At 40.8% G+C, this 20,272-nt stretch overlaps 1 protein-coding gene across 1 annotated transcript in view; it reads left to right on the top strand.

Moving 5' to 3' along the window:
* ARHGEF6 (Rac/Cdc42 guanine nucleotide exchange factor (GEF) 6) overlaps window positions 1-18,308 on the top strand; it is a 120,190-nt gene extending 101,882 nt beyond the window's left edge. Inside the window, exons 13-22 of the mRNA XM_011994418.1 lie at window positions 1,175-1,261; window positions 2,077-2,155; window positions 3,169-3,314; window positions 4,390-4,515; window positions 6,094-6,114; window positions 7,326-7,419; window positions 8,622-8,711; window positions 11,696-11,795; window positions 14,292-14,346; window positions 15,656-18,308. Of these exons, the coding sequence (XP_011849808.1) occupies window positions 1,175-1,261; window positions 2,077-2,155; window positions 3,169-3,314; window positions 4,390-4,515; window positions 6,094-6,114; window positions 7,326-7,419; window positions 8,622-8,711; window positions 11,696-11,795; window positions 14,292-14,346; window positions 15,656-15,796 (939 nt within the window). The 3' untranslated portion in view covers window positions 15,797-18,308. The remainder of the gene's footprint in view (window positions 1-1,174; window positions 1,262-2,076; window positions 2,156-3,168; window positions 3,315-4,389; window positions 4,516-6,093; window positions 6,115-7,325; window positions 7,420-8,621; window positions 8,712-11,695; window positions 11,796-14,291; window positions 14,347-15,655) is intronic.
* The last annotated feature ends 1,964 nt before the right edge of the window (window positions 18,309-20,272 follow it).

Genomic DNA, 20,272 nt, shown 5'->3' with positions numbered 1-20,272 from the left:
GTAATTTGGCAATAAAATGTCAAGAAATGGGATATTATGCATAAAGAGCCACATGGGGGCAAGCCAAGGTCTGTTAGGATAGGAGGTGTACATATGTTAAAGAAAAAGAGGAAAAGCTAGTAAAACAGAAGAGGATGCTGGGAGAAGAAGAGGAGATGTCTGTAGAGGAAAACTAAGTGAGACAAAGATGTGAGAGAATGTGGAGCACTTGTTAGAATAGTTAGCCTGGAAGGGTTGCTCTTCTCAAATGGAAGGAAGGAGATGGAGACAGGCATAAGGATAATTTCAGCTAAGATGACTGGGCATGGAAGCTAAATGTAATTTTTGCGTATACTAATTGCACATCTGTTGAAGGGGCTCACAGCAGCCCTCATGTGTCGAGGTTTCCTCAGTGCCATTAAAAAAGTGTATGGGAGGCCAAGATGGGTGGATCACCTGAAGTCGGGAGTTTGAGACCACCCTGACCAACATGGAGAAACCTCATCTCTACTAAAATACAAAATTAGCCAGGAGTGATGGCACATACCTGTAATCCCAGCTACTTGGAAGGCTGAGGCAGGAGAATTGCTTGAACCCGGGAGGTGGAGGTTGCGGTGAGCCGAGATTGTGCCATTGCACTCCAACCTGGGCAAAAAGAGCGAAACTCCATCTCAAAAAAAAAAAAAAAAGTGTATCTACTTTTACATTTTACATAAATCCAATAATTATCTTGTTCTTAATGACTAAAGTTAATTTTATGAATATGACTTTAACACGTTAGAGCATACTAAATTTCTTATCACCTGAAAACCCCTTCATTTTGCCAGTTTTTCAAAGTAAAATATATTTTCATTTTGTGAACCTGGAGACTTATTTTGTGCCCAGGTCTAGCACATCTCACTGGCTGCATAAACTGTGGTGACTCCTCAGGCTTTCATACATGGAAAGCAAGCATGGTTATTTGTATTTAATTGTTATGTATAGGAAGAAGAGAGATAAACTGTGGGTTTATATCCATGTCAAAGTAAAATTCAACTAGTTTTATGTTTTCAAGTTGGGTATCTTTTAAAAAAATTATTGTTAACGTTTCAGTTGTTTATATAAGGTCTATGTTATAAGGCAGTGATTCCAGAAATTCTCAACAGATAAAATGTCCAATTCTGTTCTTCATGTGTTATTGTTCATTCTCTCTCAGGAAAAAGAGGAGCGGTACCTTATATTATTTTCAAATGTCCTGATAATGTTATCTGCAAGTCCTCGGATGAGTGGCTTTATCTATCAGGTTAGTAGATTTCACATAAAACACATAGCAGACCCGCTAATGAAAACAGGTTTCCATCCAGATGCAGTATCTCCACTATGGCATTAAAAGCTCAAGCCAGGAGAACCAGAATGTTCTGACCCTTCATTGTAATTAAAGAGCTTGTAAGAGCAGATGTTCCTTAGATCAAAGACCTTTGTATTAGTATAATGAGTTTATCTTGAATATATCCACCGCTTTAGTTATGCACTAGGTTTTGCATGCATAAATGGAAACTAGATAAATTAGCAGCAGTATTGTACAGGCCCATGTCATTATTGCTGAGAAAACATAAAGCTGGGACCTGCTCCTATGTTTGTCTTATTATAGTCACAGCACATGATTCAGGCTTCTAAGAAGCATGTTAAATAACAGGCTTCTAAAGAAGCATGTTATTCCTTAGGAAATTAAACGTCCCTCAGTCAACTCCCAAGATATAGAGCATTATAAGTTACTATTGCCTGTTACATCTTGGCCTGACAATTAGTAGTTTTTATAACATCTGAGCCTTCACTTTTTTTTACTGATTCTTATGAAAATATATTAGAAAAGGAAACTGCTTTGTAAATCCTGATCTTATAGTTTAGGGTGTGTTAGCCAAACACAATCCACATTTTCCCCTTGCTTTCTTAGTCTGATTAAAATTTAGAACAGGGAATCATATTATCTGCTCTTGACATAGTGGAAAAATACGTCTAGCCATAATTTTGCAGTGCTGAGAGGGTCAGCAAATCTAAGTGAAATAAACAGAGACCTGTATGACTGCAGAATTAATGAGAATGTTCTTTTTCTAATAGGGAAAAATACCAATAGCAGGAACGGTGGTGACTAGATTAGATGAAATTGAAGGGAATGACTGCACATTTGAAATCACTGGTAGGTAATTTTCTCTTTTTCATGTAACTACTTCCAATTCTTTTTGGAATGAAGGGGAATTTAATAAATAAATGCCATTATTTTCAGTTACATAGGCCACGAGCAAATTTTACGCAGGCATGGCAAAGTATATTCCATTTCCTGGGATAATTAGGGTACAGCAATAGCGCAGAGAAGTCTCCTCTCATTCAAAAGCCATGGCTTTGCCATTAGTTTCAATCTTCTGTTGCATAAGAGCTACTTGTGAGAGCTAAGGAATAACAAAATGGACTGATGTAAATGCAATTTTCTTCCCTTCTGTCATTTGTTCCCTGGTGGCAGAGGAGCCAAAGATATGGACTTTTATCAGCAATTTTATCATCAGCCCATGAGTTAGTAAGACTTGGTTGTATTTCTAAAAAGTTCTGAAAAGACATCAAACTTTCTTCACAAATTGAGCATAATGCCAGGCTTCAGTAATTCTCCCTGACATTTTAGCTTATGATCCCTTTTGCCAGGCCTGTGTCATTTATATGTAGTGGCTTCACTGTTGGTGCTGATATGGCACAGTGGCTAAGACTGGGATCATGGCCTTACCCTCTTCTTTCCCAAGAAGGAGCCTAAGGTTTAGTATTTGCCAAAAGGTTGTAAATAGTCTTAATTGGATCTTGTTCCAACATTGATACTGGGGGAACCAGTACAATATTCCCACTTTAGACTTAACTAGATGGACTATGTACTTACGTTTTTGGATTGCAAGTTTGTATATAGTGAAGTTTTACACTACTTTTAAGCTTCTGTAAGCAGTAAAAATCAAGGACAGTTTTCTAAATCAGACATGAATATTTATTTACTTTATCATCACAGGTTATCTGTTTCTGCTGTAGAAATTTCAACAGGGTTATCCCATAGGTATGAAAACCCCTGAAAATACACACCCAAGTCCTAGTTGCATGAAGTGTATTTATGAATGGGAGAAGCTCAAGTTTTTCCTTGCCTTCTGTTTTCAAATTGATTATAATTGGGGGATGTAGGTAACGTGGTGGAGAGAATTGTGGTCCATTGCAACAACAACCAGGACTTCCAGGAATGGTTAGAGCAGCTGAACAGACTGATCAGAGGACCTGCTTCTTGCAGTTCATTATCCAAAACCTCATCGTCATCATGCAGTGCTCATTCCGTAAGTAGTCCATGTGTTCTGTCCAGAGATTATTGAGTCTTTCATCAACTCCTGCCTGCTGGACACTTATTTAGAAGAAGCAGCAAGCACACCCTCAGCCTTCTGGGCAACCTATATTTGTAGATTTTGAAGTACAGTTAAACCTCACTCATTCTGATTTCTCATTATGAGGCCCATCCAAATTAATGAAAAGGTTTACTTAGAGGTGTGCAGTTCTGTTTGACAGTGTTCAGGTACCCCAACTAACTGCTAGCAAAGTATTTCTAACCAGAAGTCCTGCTAAAATATTTTAATGATAAGCAAGGCTTATTTCAATCAGCAATGGTTACTCTCCTACTAACAATGGGCTAAGTAGAAACAAATAGTTTACCTCCCTAAGTACTTAAACATCTCCATGTCATCTCACTCATGCTCTCACATTTGCTCAGTAACCTTCTTCAAAGGTAAACTTTTAGCATTGTCTCTTTCTGAGTTATCACAAATTTACACTTTGGAATTTGAATTGATGAGATTTTACTGTACTTGCTGAGTGAGATGGAAGATATACTGTGTTGTTTGTTAACATACAAACCTATGATGCCAAAATTCCAGTTTTGAGCACTGTGTGTTGTGGTCGGAAGAATATGGGCTTTGGCTTCAGATCTGGGTTCAAATCTTGGCTTTGCCAATTACTAGTTAGTTACTTCACTTGACTGAGTCTATGTTTTAGGCTGTTCTCATGAAATAATCTATTTAAGCACCTACCAGAGTGCCAAACATATCACTGAACTCAAATGTTGACTGCTACTCCATTTTCTTTCCTTACAGAGGAAAGAAAATTAAATTAATTAAATTCCAGATGAGAAAGAGAGGACAGGATCATGGAATGTTGAGTCAATTTTGTGCTGTTTCTTAGAGACCCCGTAATCTTGACTGGAAAGAGCCAGTTCTCAAACTGGAGACTTTTGTTCTTCCGTCTATCCCTTTCTATGGCTGTCTTTGCTGATCCAATGAAGCTATTGTTGTTCTCTCACTGTGTGGCACAAGGTCGGGTTCAGATGGCAGATTGCCAACATCTCATCAGACATTTTCCCAGTCTTTTAGCTCTACTGGACAGCCCCGAGGACCCTTGGAGCCTCCTCAAATTATAAAACCGTGGAGTTTAAGTTGTCTACGACCTGCACCTCCACTTAGACCATCAGCAGCACTAGGTTATAAAGAGGTAATTTTGCTACCTATGGTATAAAATGCTTCTGACAAGTTAATTTCATAGCTTGTTACAAATAGTTCTGTGGGAATGTGCTAGAATTTAAGAGAGGTGGTATATGTGAGTCAGTCTTGAATTGCTAGACTCAGTGATTTGTTTGGTTTCTTAATTTTCCGTTTCCCATTATCCATCTGCAAATATGTACTGAATATCTATAGGATCTATGTGCACTGCCTGAGTGTTCCCAGTCTCCTCCTGAAGTGCCTCTGGTTTACCTTAATGATTATTATGATAATTCTTTAGATTCATTAATAATGTACACAAATCTCAAACAAGAGCTACTTCATTGTAGTTGAGTTGCCAATGAAGCAGACCTAATTCAGCATTTGGGACCATTTTGATCAATTTGAACCAAATTAGTAAAGTGTTATGGGACCAAGCTATGAGTCCAAACTATAAAAGTGATATTTGCTTCAATTGGAATGAGAAAAGAATTTGATGAAAGGAGTGTCTTTTAAAAAGAGGCTTCTCAGAGACAACCTTAAAGGCCATTTGATATTTGGGTAGTGTGGGGATTTAAAGGTTTTGTGTATTTTTTTTTTTTCTCTTGAAGTTGCAGTCAGGAAGTGTCACTCACTAGCTTCTGTAACTGTGTGGAGTATTACTTTTCCATCCAAACAGTGGCTTTATCCCTAACCTGTCTCAAATCATTTCAGATTTCAGAAAAGATACTCATTTATTAGTAACTGTTCTTTAAATCAGTCTCGTTGGGTGAAGATTAAGTTTGTGACAGTTATGAGATAAGTCTTAGAATTATGGGGCAAAGGCAGCATATATTTCTAGATCAAATGTGTGTTTTGATGAGTGATGCAGACTCAGCTCAATTTTGAGTGTTTTGATTTAAACCACCATGCTTTTGTTTCGATTAATTGTTGCTACCAACTCTAAGTGCAGTAAAAATAAGACAATATTTGGACACTGGAGGATGTTTTGATCCTTTCAACTTGACATGATAGGACAAACAACCCTTGAACTGAATCTTTGTTACATAAGTGTATTTAGAATTTGGTCAGGAAGCAGTCCCACAGATTTACTTTGGAAATTTACCTGCAATTCTTGCAGTCATCCAATTTTCTTCTTTGATTATGTAAACCAGGAGTGCCACTTCATAGTTACCTCGGTCTCCTTTTTAATGACGGATATTTTGTAATTATCAGTTACTAAGTTCAAATTAAGGTGAGCTTCGAAGAGTAAAGTTGACTTAATCCTTCACATAACTAATCTATTAAAACTAAGGCATGATCACTTCGTTTCTGCTGGGGGAAAAGAGTTATTAATATATTCCTACTAGATAGTATGTATTTCAGTTGTTTTCAGCATTTGTTATTCTGCACAGAACTGTATTCCTCAGGCTTTTGCATGATAATATTGCATCTGAAACTAATGTGGGAAATGTGATTATATTCCCTCTGTGTAATTTATGATAACACTAACATTTCAAATGTTGTTTTAGAATTATTGATAAGTGGATTTGGTCATTATAACCATCGACCTCTCACGCTCATCTTCTCTTTCTTTACATATTCATTTTAGAGGATGTCTTATATCTTAAAGGTAAGGGTAGAACAATATCTTTGGCTTACAGTGACATCATAATGCTGTGCTGTAACCTTTGATGAATGAAGCTTTCCCTTATGCTTGTTTTGTCCCTTGTTGTAATTGGTGGCTAAAATATGAAGATGCAATTCTGACATGTAAGTACTTTGTTGAAAAAGCAGGCTTGTGTGAAATACATATAAAAATGTCATAATGCCCTAAAATGCCCCATTTTCCTGCGTTTTTTTTAAAGTGCTGCTTTTTCCTGTTATTTTTGTCATGTGAGAGTTTTTCATATCTGTCTTTTTTCAAGTATAAGTACTGTGGCTGAGTGAAATAAATTAAATGATTTGTTTCCTGTATTTTTAAGCTACTATTAATAATTAATATCCATGCTCCATGTATACATATTTCTTGGAAAGTTGGGATAAGGTGATCATGAGAGATTTTTCCTAAGTCTAAGTTGCTAATCTGTTTACAGATTATTGGATTAAGGATTAAGGATATTGTCAATGAGTATTTTTTTGACCTGCTGGTTACTCATATGGCAAAAACAAATTCAATACATTTATTTTGTCTACTAGTTAAATACATGGCTTTATATATGAAAAATTAAGTTTGGCTGTGGGTGTGTTACTTCTAACCCAAAATTATTTATTAGGAAATCCTTCATTTGATTCTTCTCTCTGCAGAAAAATGACTTAGTCTCTCTGCCTTAGTTTTCCTGTCTCACAAATGGAAATTATATTCTTCTTTGTGGGACTGTTTCTAAGGCAGAATTATTTAAATAGCTCTGAAGCTCTTTGAAAAGTGATCAATACTACATTAGTGGTTACAGTGGCTTAGTTCCCCTAAAACCGTATCAGTGGGGAATGTAAGCCAAATTAGGAATACTGTTAACGTTTTTAGGGTGACATCCCTTACTTTCTCTGCAGATGGTTCCCTAAAGCCATTTGGCCTCCAGGAGAATCTGCCACGTCTTCAGTAGGCACACTCCACTCTTAGTCCCACCTGTGTGCAAATTGAGAGGATAATGTCATTGCCTCTGTTTTATTTAACCTTTTAGAGTTTATTGGAACCATTTTAATTGTGCATAGTGTTAAACATTGATGTACTCCTAACTGAGACTGTCAAAATAAGGGAGAGGAATTCTATTTAGTTTCACTCGTGCTTTTACTTTTGTTTTTGAGGGAGAATTTTAATTCATTAAGAAACTTCTGTCCTTACAGGAGTCTAGTAAAAGCCCTAAAACGATGAAGAAATTTCTTCATAAAAGGAAGACTGAGAGAAAACCATCAGAGGAGGAATATGTGATTAGGAAAAGTATGTGTTTTGTACTTTCTGAAAGTTGTTTATGGATAAATTAACATGAGAATCTTCTTTTATGTGAGGATTTATTTGAAAGCAGATGATTGGAGCAATTTTTTCTTGACATTGTCTTTTGCATATAAAGAAGAATGCATGGAAAGCTTTGGTCACTTCTTAAACATTTGAATAAGCTTCTTACAGCTGCACTTCATGTCATCTCAGGCAGATGTCATCTGTGGCATTTTTGTGTTGAGCATTTTGCCTCACCTGGTTTAGAACCTCTAAAGGGACCCATTTCTTACGGATACATTTTTTTCCCTCTTAGTTTCTGATACTTGAGATATTTTTCTCCAGGGAGATAGACTAAATAGACCCGAAGGCTGAAGTCCTTCCAGAAGTCACATGCTCAGTGATGCTTACAGTTACTCAGGGAATCAGCCTGCCCACATCTAGAAACATGGCTTCATTTGGAGACAGACTGCAAAGCCGGTCAGCCAGTCGATATGGACATATTTGGCTCTAAGGCTGTCAACAAGGTACTTAGGGACACAAGGTACTTTAGGACACATGTGAAGGAGTAAGCGGTGTCTCACAAAGAGGTGGCAGAATTGTGTGTATCAGCTGGGAATATAGTTTGGATAAATATTTGCTCCACCCCAGCTTTGGCATGCCTCACCCTCCACCCCACACCTGGTTATGCACATTGGCATGTTCACAGGGTGCTGCCATCCAGCCATTGCAAGAATGAGTTTGGAGTAGAAGAGGAGGGGGGAGGGAGAATGAGTGACTACACTGACTGGTTAGAAAATTGGGTGGGGTTAATGAGGGAAAGCTTCCTAAAGGTGAACCTTGAAATTTAAAGGAGAGGAAGGCTGGGGTATATCGATGGGAACTAAGCTAGCAACAAGCTCAGTGCTGTGATTTTGGCCTCACTGAGACCACTGACAGAACACCACCCCGCTACCCTGGTTCCCAGTGTAGAGCCCTGGGCTTCAGGAGTAGGCCCTCCACTAAGCTGAGCTCACTGAGGCTGACTCCAAAGCTCCATGAGGATGCTGTCACTCTTCTCCATAAACAGCGTTGGACAGCTCTTTCTCTTGCCTTTCACAAACTCTACTGGTCAGAGAAGCCAGTCCCAGGCAGTAGAGTGCACTGCATCATTTTGAGGGTCCAAAGGCATGTATCTATGAAAAGTCATGATGAATTAAATTTCACAGGTACAGCTGCTCTGGAAGAGGATGCTCAGATCCTTAAAGTGATCGAAGCCTACTGCACCAGTGCAAACTTTCAACAAGGCCATGGCTCAAGTAGGTTCCCCCAAACTACTTTCTCTAGTGAGTGACGTTTCTTCTTTACTGCTTAGTGTCTTTTAGAAAAAGAGAAAAGCAACCCAGATGGGTTGCAGGGTGTGGAAAGCAGGTGACTTAGTGCAGAGGAGTGGTGCAGGACTGCATCTTTCAGATAAGGTGGTTTTAGCTACCAAGCGGTTTGTTTACCCACTGTTGTTTTTCACCCAGAAAGAGAGATGCAAGAGTAAAAGAGTTGGAGGTGATAGAAGTGAAAAAATTTTTTAAAAGTTGTTCTCCTTTGAAGTACACAGATACCTTCACCAGCACTAGTTAGGAATTAAAGGGCCCAGAGAGTTCCTGTGTCTGTGAACTGATGCTAATCTCTTCTTATAGGCAGATTTGGAAAGGAAGTCAAAATACTATCTTTGATCAGCTGCATATTTAAACGAACAATCTTCACCAAACTCAAGTTTCAAAGTTGCTCTGAAAATCTGGAAATGTAGCTGCTTAGCAGAGGTTGTCCAAAATGTATACAATTTATCAGGGAGCTATTGGGTTAGGGTATTTCCCCAAACAACTTTCAGGTTACAAACGAAAGCGAGATAATATTTTCTGATTCATCTTTATGCTTTTTAAAAGCCAGGTCACTTCGATTATGTCCTTTGTCTCCCATTATTATAGACATTCAGAATACCTTTTGTGAGGTTTTTGCACCTACATAAGAAATGAATACTCCACAGCACTCCATTTTGGACAGCCAGTGACCAATCATTTGAATGTGGGAGGGGATTTCTTAGGTGCCTTGACATATTCTTTCAGAGTAATGCATCTCTAAGGCTGACATAAAGGAAGCATTCTACTGGGCATGATAGCTCACGCCTGTAATTCAGCACTTGGGGAGGCCAAGGCAGGCAGATCCCTTGAGGCCAGAAGTTCAAGACCAGCCTGGGCAACATGGCAAAACCCTGTGTTTACTAAAAACACAAAAGTTAGCTGGGTGTGATGGCGCACACCTGTAGTCCCAGCTACTTGGGAAGCTGAGGCAGGAGAATCGCTTGAACCCGGGAGGTGGAGGTTGCAGTGAACCAAGATTGGACCACTGCACTCCAATGACAGAGTGAGACTCCATCAAAAAAAAATAAAAGAGAGAGAGAGAGAGGAAGAAAGAAAGAGAAAGAAAGAAAAAGAAAGAAAGAAAGAAAAAAAGAAAGAGAGAGAGAAAGAATGAAAGAAAGAATGAATGAATGAAAGAAAGAAAGAAAGAAAGAAAGAAGAGAAAGGAAGGAAGGAAGGAAGGAAGGAAGGGAGGGAGGGAATTCAATGTGAAAGTTGACACATTTGGCCATGAAGAGAGGACTGTCACACTCTGCTTCACAGAGAAAACCTGGCTGTGGCTTTGGGCATGCACAGCTCTGATAACATGTTTCAAGGAACCAGGAGAGGAAAGTGAGGGCAGTTTTTGTTTTGAGAACTAGAGAAGAGAGGGGGACAAAGAGATACCAGAAGCATCCCTTCTACAAAATCTGACCTCATCTCCTCTTGCACCACCTATTTTTACATTTGACGGAGTGGATGGGTCTGCAGCTGGGAGGTGCAGCCAGATATTCTGGCTTAAAAAGACACATCTTCACCCTTGCTCCCTACCCAACCTTTTACACGTGGAAGATGTCTGGCACTGTGCTTGTCACACAGCAGATCATTTAGCATCGTGGTGACCTCCTATCTTCTATCCCTCTCTAACTGGAAGTCCTGTTTCTCTAGAACTGACTACCGTCGGCTCTTACTGCATTCAGCCAGTCATTCAGTTTGCTTTCCACTTATATTCGTCCCTTGGTATCTGCAGGGGATTGGCTCCAGGACCCCCAGAGATAACAAAATCTGACAATGCTCAAGTGCCTGATGTGAAATCGTGGAGTATTTGCATATCACCTCCATACATCTTCCCATATACTTTAAATCATCTCTAGATTGCTTATCATACCTAATAAATGTAAATGCTATGTAAATGGTGGTTATACTGCATTGGGTTTTAAATTTGTATTGCTTTTTATTTTTTCTGAATATTTTCAATGCACGGTTGGTTGAATCTGCAGATGTGAAACCTGCGGATATGGGGGGGCCACCTGTATTAAGCACCTACAAAGTGCTAGGCACTGGAGAAGGCAGAGACACATCTCACCTCAAGAAAGGGGAGGTGGTCAAGTGAAGGCAGTGAGTGTACACACCTCTGAAGGAACTTGGCCTAGAAGAGAGGAAGCCAGTGACTCAGGGAGACCAAAGATTAAGCACCTGAGCTCTGAGAGGAAGGATCCAGAGTGAGGGAGGTGCAGGAGAGCTGTTTGGTTGGGCCCCCATGCCTGTTGTGTCACCTCTTCTGTCCCAGAGCCTGAAGACATTCTGAGTAGTGGACATCTGCATCTTTGCTGATGATGTGATAATCTCCAAACCTCACTCCACCCTTGATTAAAATGGTCTTAGGAGACATATCTACTTTACCCTATAAGACTGTAAAGAGAACAAATGGGAGTGATGATGTTTCTGAGGCCCTTAAAGCACATTGTGTTTCAGTGCAGTGCTACTGTCAACCTGACTTTTGCTACAGTGACAAAACACTGTAGCATAGGATGTAGTGTGTCCTTCCCTGGAGATTTGCAGGGAAGAGTGATCACTGGTCAGCTCTTTGCTCTGGAGGAGGCAAAACAGGAAAGAATGGAGGTCTTGGTTGTGGACAGGTATTACAGGGGCTCTTTTGCTTTATTTTTCTGAATACAAAATGCTTCCCACCTTGGGAAGATTGAATCAGTATATTTGGCCATTTAGAATTCTCATGTCAGGAAAATTTAGTCAGCAAATGATGGGTGACTGTCCTCTGGGTGTAATGTGGCAACATGCTATGAACAAAGACCCTTCTGTAACAATAGTGGAAAGGAACTAACACCCACTATTTCTACTCTTCACTAGTAACTCTCCCTCCTCCTCCCTCTTGCAACCCTTGTTTGTAGGTACTCGAAAAGATTCCATTCCACAAGTCCTACTCCCTGAGGAAGAGAAACTCATCATTGAAGAAACCAGAAGCAACGGCCAGACCATCATGGAAGAAAAGTGAGTAGAGCAGGCAAAACCTTGCCTAGTTTATCTTGGAGCTGGCAAGAAGGTCTGGTAGGACGGTAGGGCACATGGAGAGCCTATGATGAGGGACAACCCCTCCTTATCTGGGAATGTGGCCTGCTTTGCTGAGCATGCATTTGGGAGACTTTAGAGGGCTGCCCACTAACAAAACGAAAGAGGAAGGAAAGGCAGAGGTGACAGAGCCCTCCAAAGCAGCTCCAGCTGGCAGCTACCCTTGTAGCCAGCTCCCCAGCCATTAAGCTGCTTCTGAGCACATGGGAACATCAGTGCCCTGGATGGGTTTAGGAAGTGATTGGGAATTCCAGCCACAGAACCGATTTCCCTGCCCAGACAGATGCCACTCACATGTTTTGAGTCAGAAGCTGTGCTTTCACATATTTGACATCATTTAAAATCCTACAGCAATCCGGTTAGATAAACATTACTCTCACCACTTTCACAGATAAAGAAACTGAGGTACAGGAAGTTCAGGGAAATTATGTCTCCGACTTACCTTTACACAGTAGTGTGGGTGACCTAATGGGGGAAAATCAGGTTAAGTACCTTCTGGCTCATAAAATTAACACAAAGTAGCCAAATAATTCATTTGTCTAAACTTGAGTCATTTCTAAAGTCAGGCCTAAATTTGCATGGGACAGCATATTTCAAGGTGCTTGGCACTGTCAATGCATTTTACATCTGCTGTGTGAAGTGATACAGCAAAATGGTTAAGTACTTGGGCTCAAGCGAAAAACAGTGTGGTTCAGCTCCCAATTCTGCTACTCATTAGCTGTGTGACCTGGGGCAAGTTGCTTCACCTCTCTGTGCCTCAGTTTCCTCATCTGTAAAATAAGGATGATGGTAATGCTTTCAACGTTGTTGTGAGGTTAAATGAAGTAAGTGTAAAGGCTAGCACTCAATAAATAATGATAGTTAATTCTTATTATAACTATATTCATTTTTACAACTTTGTGAGGTTTTCAGAAAATGTGCTATTATCCCCATTTTGCATGTAAAGAAACTAAGACGAAGGGAGGATGAGAAGGAAACTGGTTCCCGGAGAACAGAGGACTAGTAAGTGGCAGGATCAGAACCAAAACTTAGATCTCCAAAATCTTTGTCCAGGGAGAGACCCAGAGAGGAAAAGGCTATTATGCAACCCAGCCAGGGTGCTTCATCCTTTTTTGGGTAATATTTGACTGGGATATTCCAGAAAGAATGCCTCTGACTTTGTGTCATGTGCAGTGGAGAACTGAAAAGGGCAATGTCACAGCACAGATATTGTAGAATAGGCAGTCTTCTGATACCTCTCATTATGTGATAGGTGATGTTCATTCCTGCCCCAAAGCTAGATAAATCAAAACCTTATGATGGGAATTGAAAACATCGAACTCCTAAAAACAGAGAGCAGAATGGTGGTTTCTAGGGACTGAGGGGAAAGGGGAAATGGGGAGATGTTGGTCAAAAGGTACCAAATCTCAGGTATGCAGGATGAGTAAGTTCTGGAGAACTAATGTACAGTATGTTGACTACAGTTGGCCCTCTGCTTGCATGGGCTCTGCATCTGTGGATTCAACCAACCCTAGATCCAAAAAAAAAAAATTCAGATAAAATGGATGTTGCATCTGTATTGAACATGTACAGAGTTTTTTCATACCTAATAAAGGTTTTCTTTTTCCATCTTTGTTGAGGAATAATTGACAGTGGTGTTCAATGTGATGTCTTGATATATGTATGCACTGTGTTATACCATATTGTTTTTTCCTAAGTCATATGGTATAACAACTATTTACATGGCATTTACATTGTATTAGGTATGATAAGTAATCTAGATATGATTTAAAGTATGTGGGAGGATGTGCGTTGGTTATATGCAAATGCTATGCCATTTTATATTAAGGACTTGAGCATCTGTGGATTTTGGTATCCATGGGGGTCCTAGAACCAATACCCCATGGATACCGAGGGAGGGAAGACTGTATAGTTTACAATGCAGTATACTTGAAATTTGCTAAGAGTGTAGATTTTGAGTGTTTCTGCCACACACATACGAAAGGTAACTATGTAAGGAGATGGATATGTTAATTAGCTTGATTGTAGTAACCACTTCACAATGTATACATATATCAAGACATCACATTGTACACCTTTGTCAATTATCCCTCAACAAAGCTAGAAAAAGAAAAACTTAGTGATGGGCCCTAGTCTCTTGTGTTTTGTTCACCCAAGCTGGGAAGTGAGTAGAAAAGGAGGAGGGAAGTATAGAAAAAGTGTAATGACATTGCATTTAGCTAAGCGTGTGTGGTGGTGGTTGTTCTTCCACCAAAATGAAGAATATGGAAGCCATTTAGAGCAGTACCATTCCCAATCAGCTAGAAAGTTCACTGTTTTTCAGGATCTGTATTTTTATAAAGTGGCTTTTATTGTTTAGTATTTTAACAGTACCTCAGTGCAAGCCATTTGTCTCTGAATTTTATCTTTATGTTCTAGGAGCCTTGTTGATACTGTTTACGCCTTGAAGGACGAGGTCAAAGAACTGAAGCAGGTAATAAAATATAAAAGTCATTTTCTTGGGTAACAGAACCATTCTCTTTTCCTTGCCTCACACTGCCCATGCTTTCAGGGAAGGCCTAGGAGGAAGGTAGCAAGGGGGCATTTTTATTTTCCTTGTGTCATCAAGGTAGGTTTTGTTTGCTGATTTTATCATGTAGCCTTGAATTTAAATTTCTGAGGCTTGCCTGTATTTCCATGTAGTAGTTCACAATAGAGTCCCAAAGTTAGTTACAACTTTCCTGTTCTCTGACATCCATAAACAGACTTTAAGAAAAGACTAGTCATTCATCAGTGTGTAAGTGTAAAGAGAACCATTAATCATGGTTTGTGGGCTTTTCTGCCGATGTGGTCCAGCATCACTGCCGATATGGCTCAGTGATGCACACTGTCACACTGTGCCTTGTATGTGAGGACTGACTGTATCTGGTGACAGAGTGAAGGATGGATGGGAGGGGAGAGAGATCAGGGACTAGAAGACCACTTAGGAGGTTCTTACAAAATTCAGGGTGAGATCTGTCAGAGTCTTGAACTGAGGCAGGGCAATGAGGCTGGGGAGGAGGAAAATGAATGTAAAGGATGGCATATTGCAGAGTTTGAACCTATGGACAAGGATAATGTGATTTTGAGATTAAGAAAGAGCCAGGGATTAAAGATGAAGCTTCTTCCCAGGGTGTCTAGTTGCATATGGTGGTGCTCCTTCATGGGGATCAATAACCACAGGAGGAGGAGAAGTGTGAGGTGTTGAGAGAGATACTGAGTTCACTTTAGGACCTGATTAGTTTAAGGTGACATATCTAGGTGGAAATACCAAGCTGCTGCCAGGTAATCTCAGGTACATGAGAGGATCACTTAAGCCCGGGAGTTTGAGGCTGCAGTGAGCCATGATTATGTCACTGCACTCCAGCCTGGCGATAGAGTGAGACCCCATCTCTCAAAATAACAATAATAATAAAAAGAAATACCAGGCTGGCAGTTGAGATTGTGGACCCGATTCTCAGGAGATGAGGTCAGTACCGGAGATATTTGGGAGTCCCCTTAATAGACACTTGGATTGAAAGAGAAGTGACACTAAGTGAAAAGCGAGTTAAATTAGAAGAGGGTCAGGGCAGGGAAGAAGAATCCAAAAGGTTTCCCAGAGACAGGCAGGAGGATCGACAGGCTGGTTTGTCATAGATGTTGAGGGAGGGAAGGTTGAGGAAGGAAAGAGAGTCAGTGATGAAAGCTGCCCTGAGGATGAGCAAGAGGAGCCCTTGGAAGGGGCCCCCTCTGTTTCGTAATCAAGAAATCTTTCCCAATCATAGGAAAATAAAAGAATGAAGCAATGCCTGGAAGAAGAATTGAAGTCAAGAAGGGACCTAGAAAAGCTGGTGCGGAGGCTTTTGAAGCAAACAGATGAGTGTATTCGAGCCGAGTCCAGTAGCAAGACCTCAATTCTTCCATAACCATCACTGTGCCACCGGATGGAGTGTGCCTTCAGGGCATCTTGAAATGTCCCGCTGAATGATTTGACTCAGTTTGCTCACTTCTTTGGCTTTTGTTTTGTGTTTGAGTCTCATTCTCTCTCTCTCTCTCTCTCTCCCTCCCTTCCTCCCTCCCTCTCTCTTCTCTCTCTCTCCCTCTCTCCCCTCTGTGTGTGTGTGTGTGCGCACGTGTGCGCGCTTGGGCATTTGCTGTTGTTTGGTTATTGGTTGGCTGTTCATTTCTTTTTCAACAGGGGAAAAAGCAGGAGGTGGTGGTAGAAATGGCCCTAGAGTCTTTTCCATTCAGTGAGAAAGAGAAAGGGAACACAGGCCAGTTACTTAAAAGGTCTTCAGATTGCCTTCAGTTCACAGTGCCTCTGCAACAGCCATTGCCCTCAGGTCACATTCTTTGGGCTGGCTGCCCTTGCAAAGCAGCTGGCCAAGGCTTATTAAATGTGAACCCAACTTTTCCCCCAGTGCTTTCCTGTACCTGCAAGCCTCTTAGTACTTAATTTACTGAAGGCAGATATTCCAGACTATGGCTAGAGTAGGATGAAAGACAAACACATCTGCCCAGTGATCCAGCTGCCCTTCCTTAGACCATCACATGCCTCCCCTCAATCACAGGTTTTAAAATTACTGCCCTATGTTGTCTCTAAGACCAAGAAAACTGTAGTACCCTTATTCCTTTTATGTCATGTAAACTGTAACTCACGGGGGCAGAAGCTCTGGTCACCCACACCAACATCAAATCCATCAGCAAATTCTACTGGACAATCCTCCCTTTCAGTAGCAGAGTTGACCGCCTTTTCCCATTGCATGATAGGTTTCTTTCCCTCATCTTCTGCCTAGTGTGTAAGTTTTCTATTTCCCCAGTGCTTTTAGCCAGCCGTACCAAGTGGTGTGTAAACTAGTATGTATGTGCTTTGCTTACTTTTAAAAAAATGTAGTTAGACTGTGAGCAGTTACTTTATGTATGTTGCATATTCAAACTGTGACCTTTTATCCTTCAAAACAATCTGTATTAAGGAGATATTGTGCCCTAGTAGACAGCTTTCATTCACTTTATTACTCTCTCATATATGCTGTGAGAAGTTGTAATATTCATTGGCCTCTTTGGGTGGGACTCTAAGCAGTGTTTACAGAAATATGCTTCTGGTCCAATTTGTACATCCAGAACAAAAGGGCCCCTCTAGTAGCTGTGTGCTGGATTATTTGGACTGATTAACTCAAGTTGCTCATTGAATCGCACCATCCACTTTATCCCAGAAACTAGAACCGTGAGAAACCAGGTTTAGAAGACAGTCACAGAACAGCACACATCCAAATTCAGCACCATTGAAAGTTGGCCTAAGGCTCAGTGCCACTCACCCCTCTCTTCCCCAAAGACAAGAGAAATTTGGCCAGATGGGGAAGGTCACTGGAAAGTGAGGCCAAAGGGCTGATCAAAATTGCCTTTATAATAAATTTGATGGATGCCTATAAATGTGGGTTTTGCAAATGTTTAAAAACCAAACTTGAAGCCAGGCATGGTGGCCTACACCTGTGGTCCAGCTACTCAGGAGGCTGAGGTGGGAGGATCATTTGAGCCCAGGAGGTCAAGGCTGCAGTGAGCTGTGATGACACCACTGCATTCCAACCTGGGTAACAGAGAGACACCCCTGTCTCTGAAAAAGCAAAACTTGAAGTTTGAAACCCCCAGCTTGCGAGGAGCCCTTTTTATTTTTGGTACTGAGACTCTCAAGGTCCCATAGCTATGTGGTACAGGGCTATTGCCTGCTTGCTGCACAGCAGAAATTATACCATCCACAGGAAATGGACTATTCTTGCAGTCCAACATCAGCCAACCACACACAGCCGTGTTTGGAAGCTGAAGAGTAAAGAAATTTCTAGGAATGACTGTTGTTCTGTTTTTTAGCACAGCCATTTAGATATAACATCCTTCACTTAAAAATTAAAAACATCATCACTACTACCACCACCAATAACAACATCAACACAGATCTTCACATCTGCCCATTCTGTGGTTAGTCAATGGCTTACAATAAATGTGCAAACTGCATCTGTAGGAAACATTTTTGTGATTATGAAATACTTTAGTTGATTGCTGAAAATATTGAAAGGTCTTCATTTTGTAGCGATGTGTACATATGCATGTTTTGGGGACTTGGCCCTTCTGATGAGGGGCCCTCGGTACTCTGAGTAACAAAGCTTGTGCAGAGTGGTAACCATGCTTACACACTAAACAATAATATAAAGGAAATGAAGCCATGTTAACCTGAGAGCAGTGTCGCCATAGTTGTGTTGTTTACAATACTCTATAAATGGGTTCCTGTTGCCCTGTAATTAAACTGCTGCCCGTAGAGGCCTTTCGGTTCCTTTTCTGTCCTGTCCCTTCTTAACACAAGCTCAAATTTTCTAACTTGTTTTTATTTTGAAGACTTTTAAAATGGACATTTTCAATACATAAAAATAAACAGTGCTTTATAAAAATAAGTCTTTTGCTTCTTTTTTTGCTAGCCGGTGTGCAGAAAGATTTCTTGTGCTGTGTCAGCTTCCTCCCTCATTTCCCTCATTAGCTAGTCTGCTCTCACCAAGCCCTCTAGCCAGTCTCAGCCTTTTTCACTCAGGGCAGATGACATTTGCTCCCAGCTTTACAGAGATAATACATGGCCTGAGATAGAACCTTCCTTAACTTCTCTACCTCTCTTCTTCTGGCCCAAACCTATAAACCTATAAACTATATCCCTGCTCACCATCTGCTTTTCAATATTAGAGAAAAATATATTTTCCTGCTCAAGTTTATCCCTTGATATTTATTCCTGTCCTGATTCCTCTTTGAATTTGGCAGAATTTTGTCAATCAGTGATAATCCTATATTTTGACCGCAGTTGGAATGCTGGTGTCAGCACTCAGGATGAAAATACTCGTTCCACTTAAAGATTGATGAGGTGGAAATTATCTGCTGCTCCACATGCATTCCTACCCCTTTTCTGTTTCTTTCCAAAAACATAAAGACTGAAAAATCCATTTCCCAGACTCCCCTCCAGCTAGGGTTCTGGATAAAATGTGGGTTCAGATACATGTTCACTTCTGCCAACAAAATTTGGAAGGCTTAAGTTGGGCAGAGGCTATCTTCTTGGGGTTTGGTGGCCAGCAGGCGATTCCAAAGATGTGTTTGTGGCTTTTGTACTCCACATTCCAGTGTGTCTATTTACAGCTTTGTGAGTGAGAGACTGTAGTGGTGGCAGCAGCCTCCTAACATGTGGATCACAACTGCAATGATATGACCTTGAAGCCATTAGTCCAGTGGCAGCCTCCTGACTTCCCCCTACTTCCACTTCTGTAGCCCAGTGGTTTTGTAGACAACTAATTATCTTCCTGCATGAGATACCTTCAGTGGTTTATGATTCCTGCTCTGAGCCAATAGATAGAACATGGCACCTCATGTGTGCTAGGCACTGTACTAAGTGGTGTATACCATTAAGCTCATGTAAGCCTCACAACAACCTTATTAAGTATTTACTATTGTTATCTCCACTTACAAATGAACAGAGGCACAGAGATGTTGAGTAACATGATAGTACATGGTGGAGCTGGGATTTGAAACCCTAGTCTGTCTGCCTGTCGGACCCATGCTGTCTCTAGCACATATCCTCCTGTGCACTTGGTTCATGCTAAGGTTCCTACCCCAGCCATCTACCTTTGTGAAGTCACCATTAAGTTTATAATTGACAAATCCATGGGCTTTTTGATCCTCATCTTGATGTCTCTGCAGTATTTGACCCTTGCCTTCTTGATAAATCTCTCCTTCTTTGGTTTTCATGAGCCCACACTTTCTTGGCATTCATTCAGTCATCCCTCAGTCTCCTTTGCTGGACCTGCCTCATTTGGCTGTCCCCTGAACATTGCTGATCCTCTTTTCTTCGTCTCTTCCAATCTGTAGACTATTCCTGGACAACCTTGACTACCCCCATAACTTCATTTATCAATGTCCACAGTTTTCCATTCTGACTTTTCTCCTAATCTCCAGACCCATGGATGCAGCTACCTTATAGATAACTCAGTGGAACTGCAGGAGTGGGGCAGGTAAAAATAACTACATATTTAGCTAGTTTTCCTGAAAGTTGCTGAATTGCTTGAAGAATGACTCAGGGGAGTGCGAAAGTGTGGTATGGAAGGGGGAAGTTTGTGTGCTGATGCCCCTTAGACTGGGAATCAATGGTCATCGTCTTTTAAAGAAACATTCCTAAATATAGAACTTTGGCTGGGCACGGTGGCTCACGCCTGTAATTCCAGCACTTTGGGAGGCTGGGGTGGGTGGATTACGAGGTCAGGAGATCGAGGCCATTCTGGCCAACATGGTGAAACCCCATCTCTACTAAAATACAAAAAAAAAAAAAAAAAAAAATTAGCTGAGCGTGATGGCACGCACCTGTAGCCCCAGCTACTCAGGAG

Source organism: Mandrillus leucophaeus, unplaced genomic scaffold, assembly GCF_000951045.1.
Source record: "Mandrillus leucophaeus isolate KB7577 unplaced genomic scaffold, Mleu.le_1.0 Scaffold456, whole genome shotgun sequence".
NCBI classification, from domain to species: Eukaryota; Metazoa; Chordata; class Mammalia; order Primates; family Cercopithecidae; genus Mandrillus; species Mandrillus leucophaeus.
The sequence above is the reverse complement of the archived record's forward strand: the minus strand, read 5'-3'. Positions and strand labels throughout refer to the sequence as shown.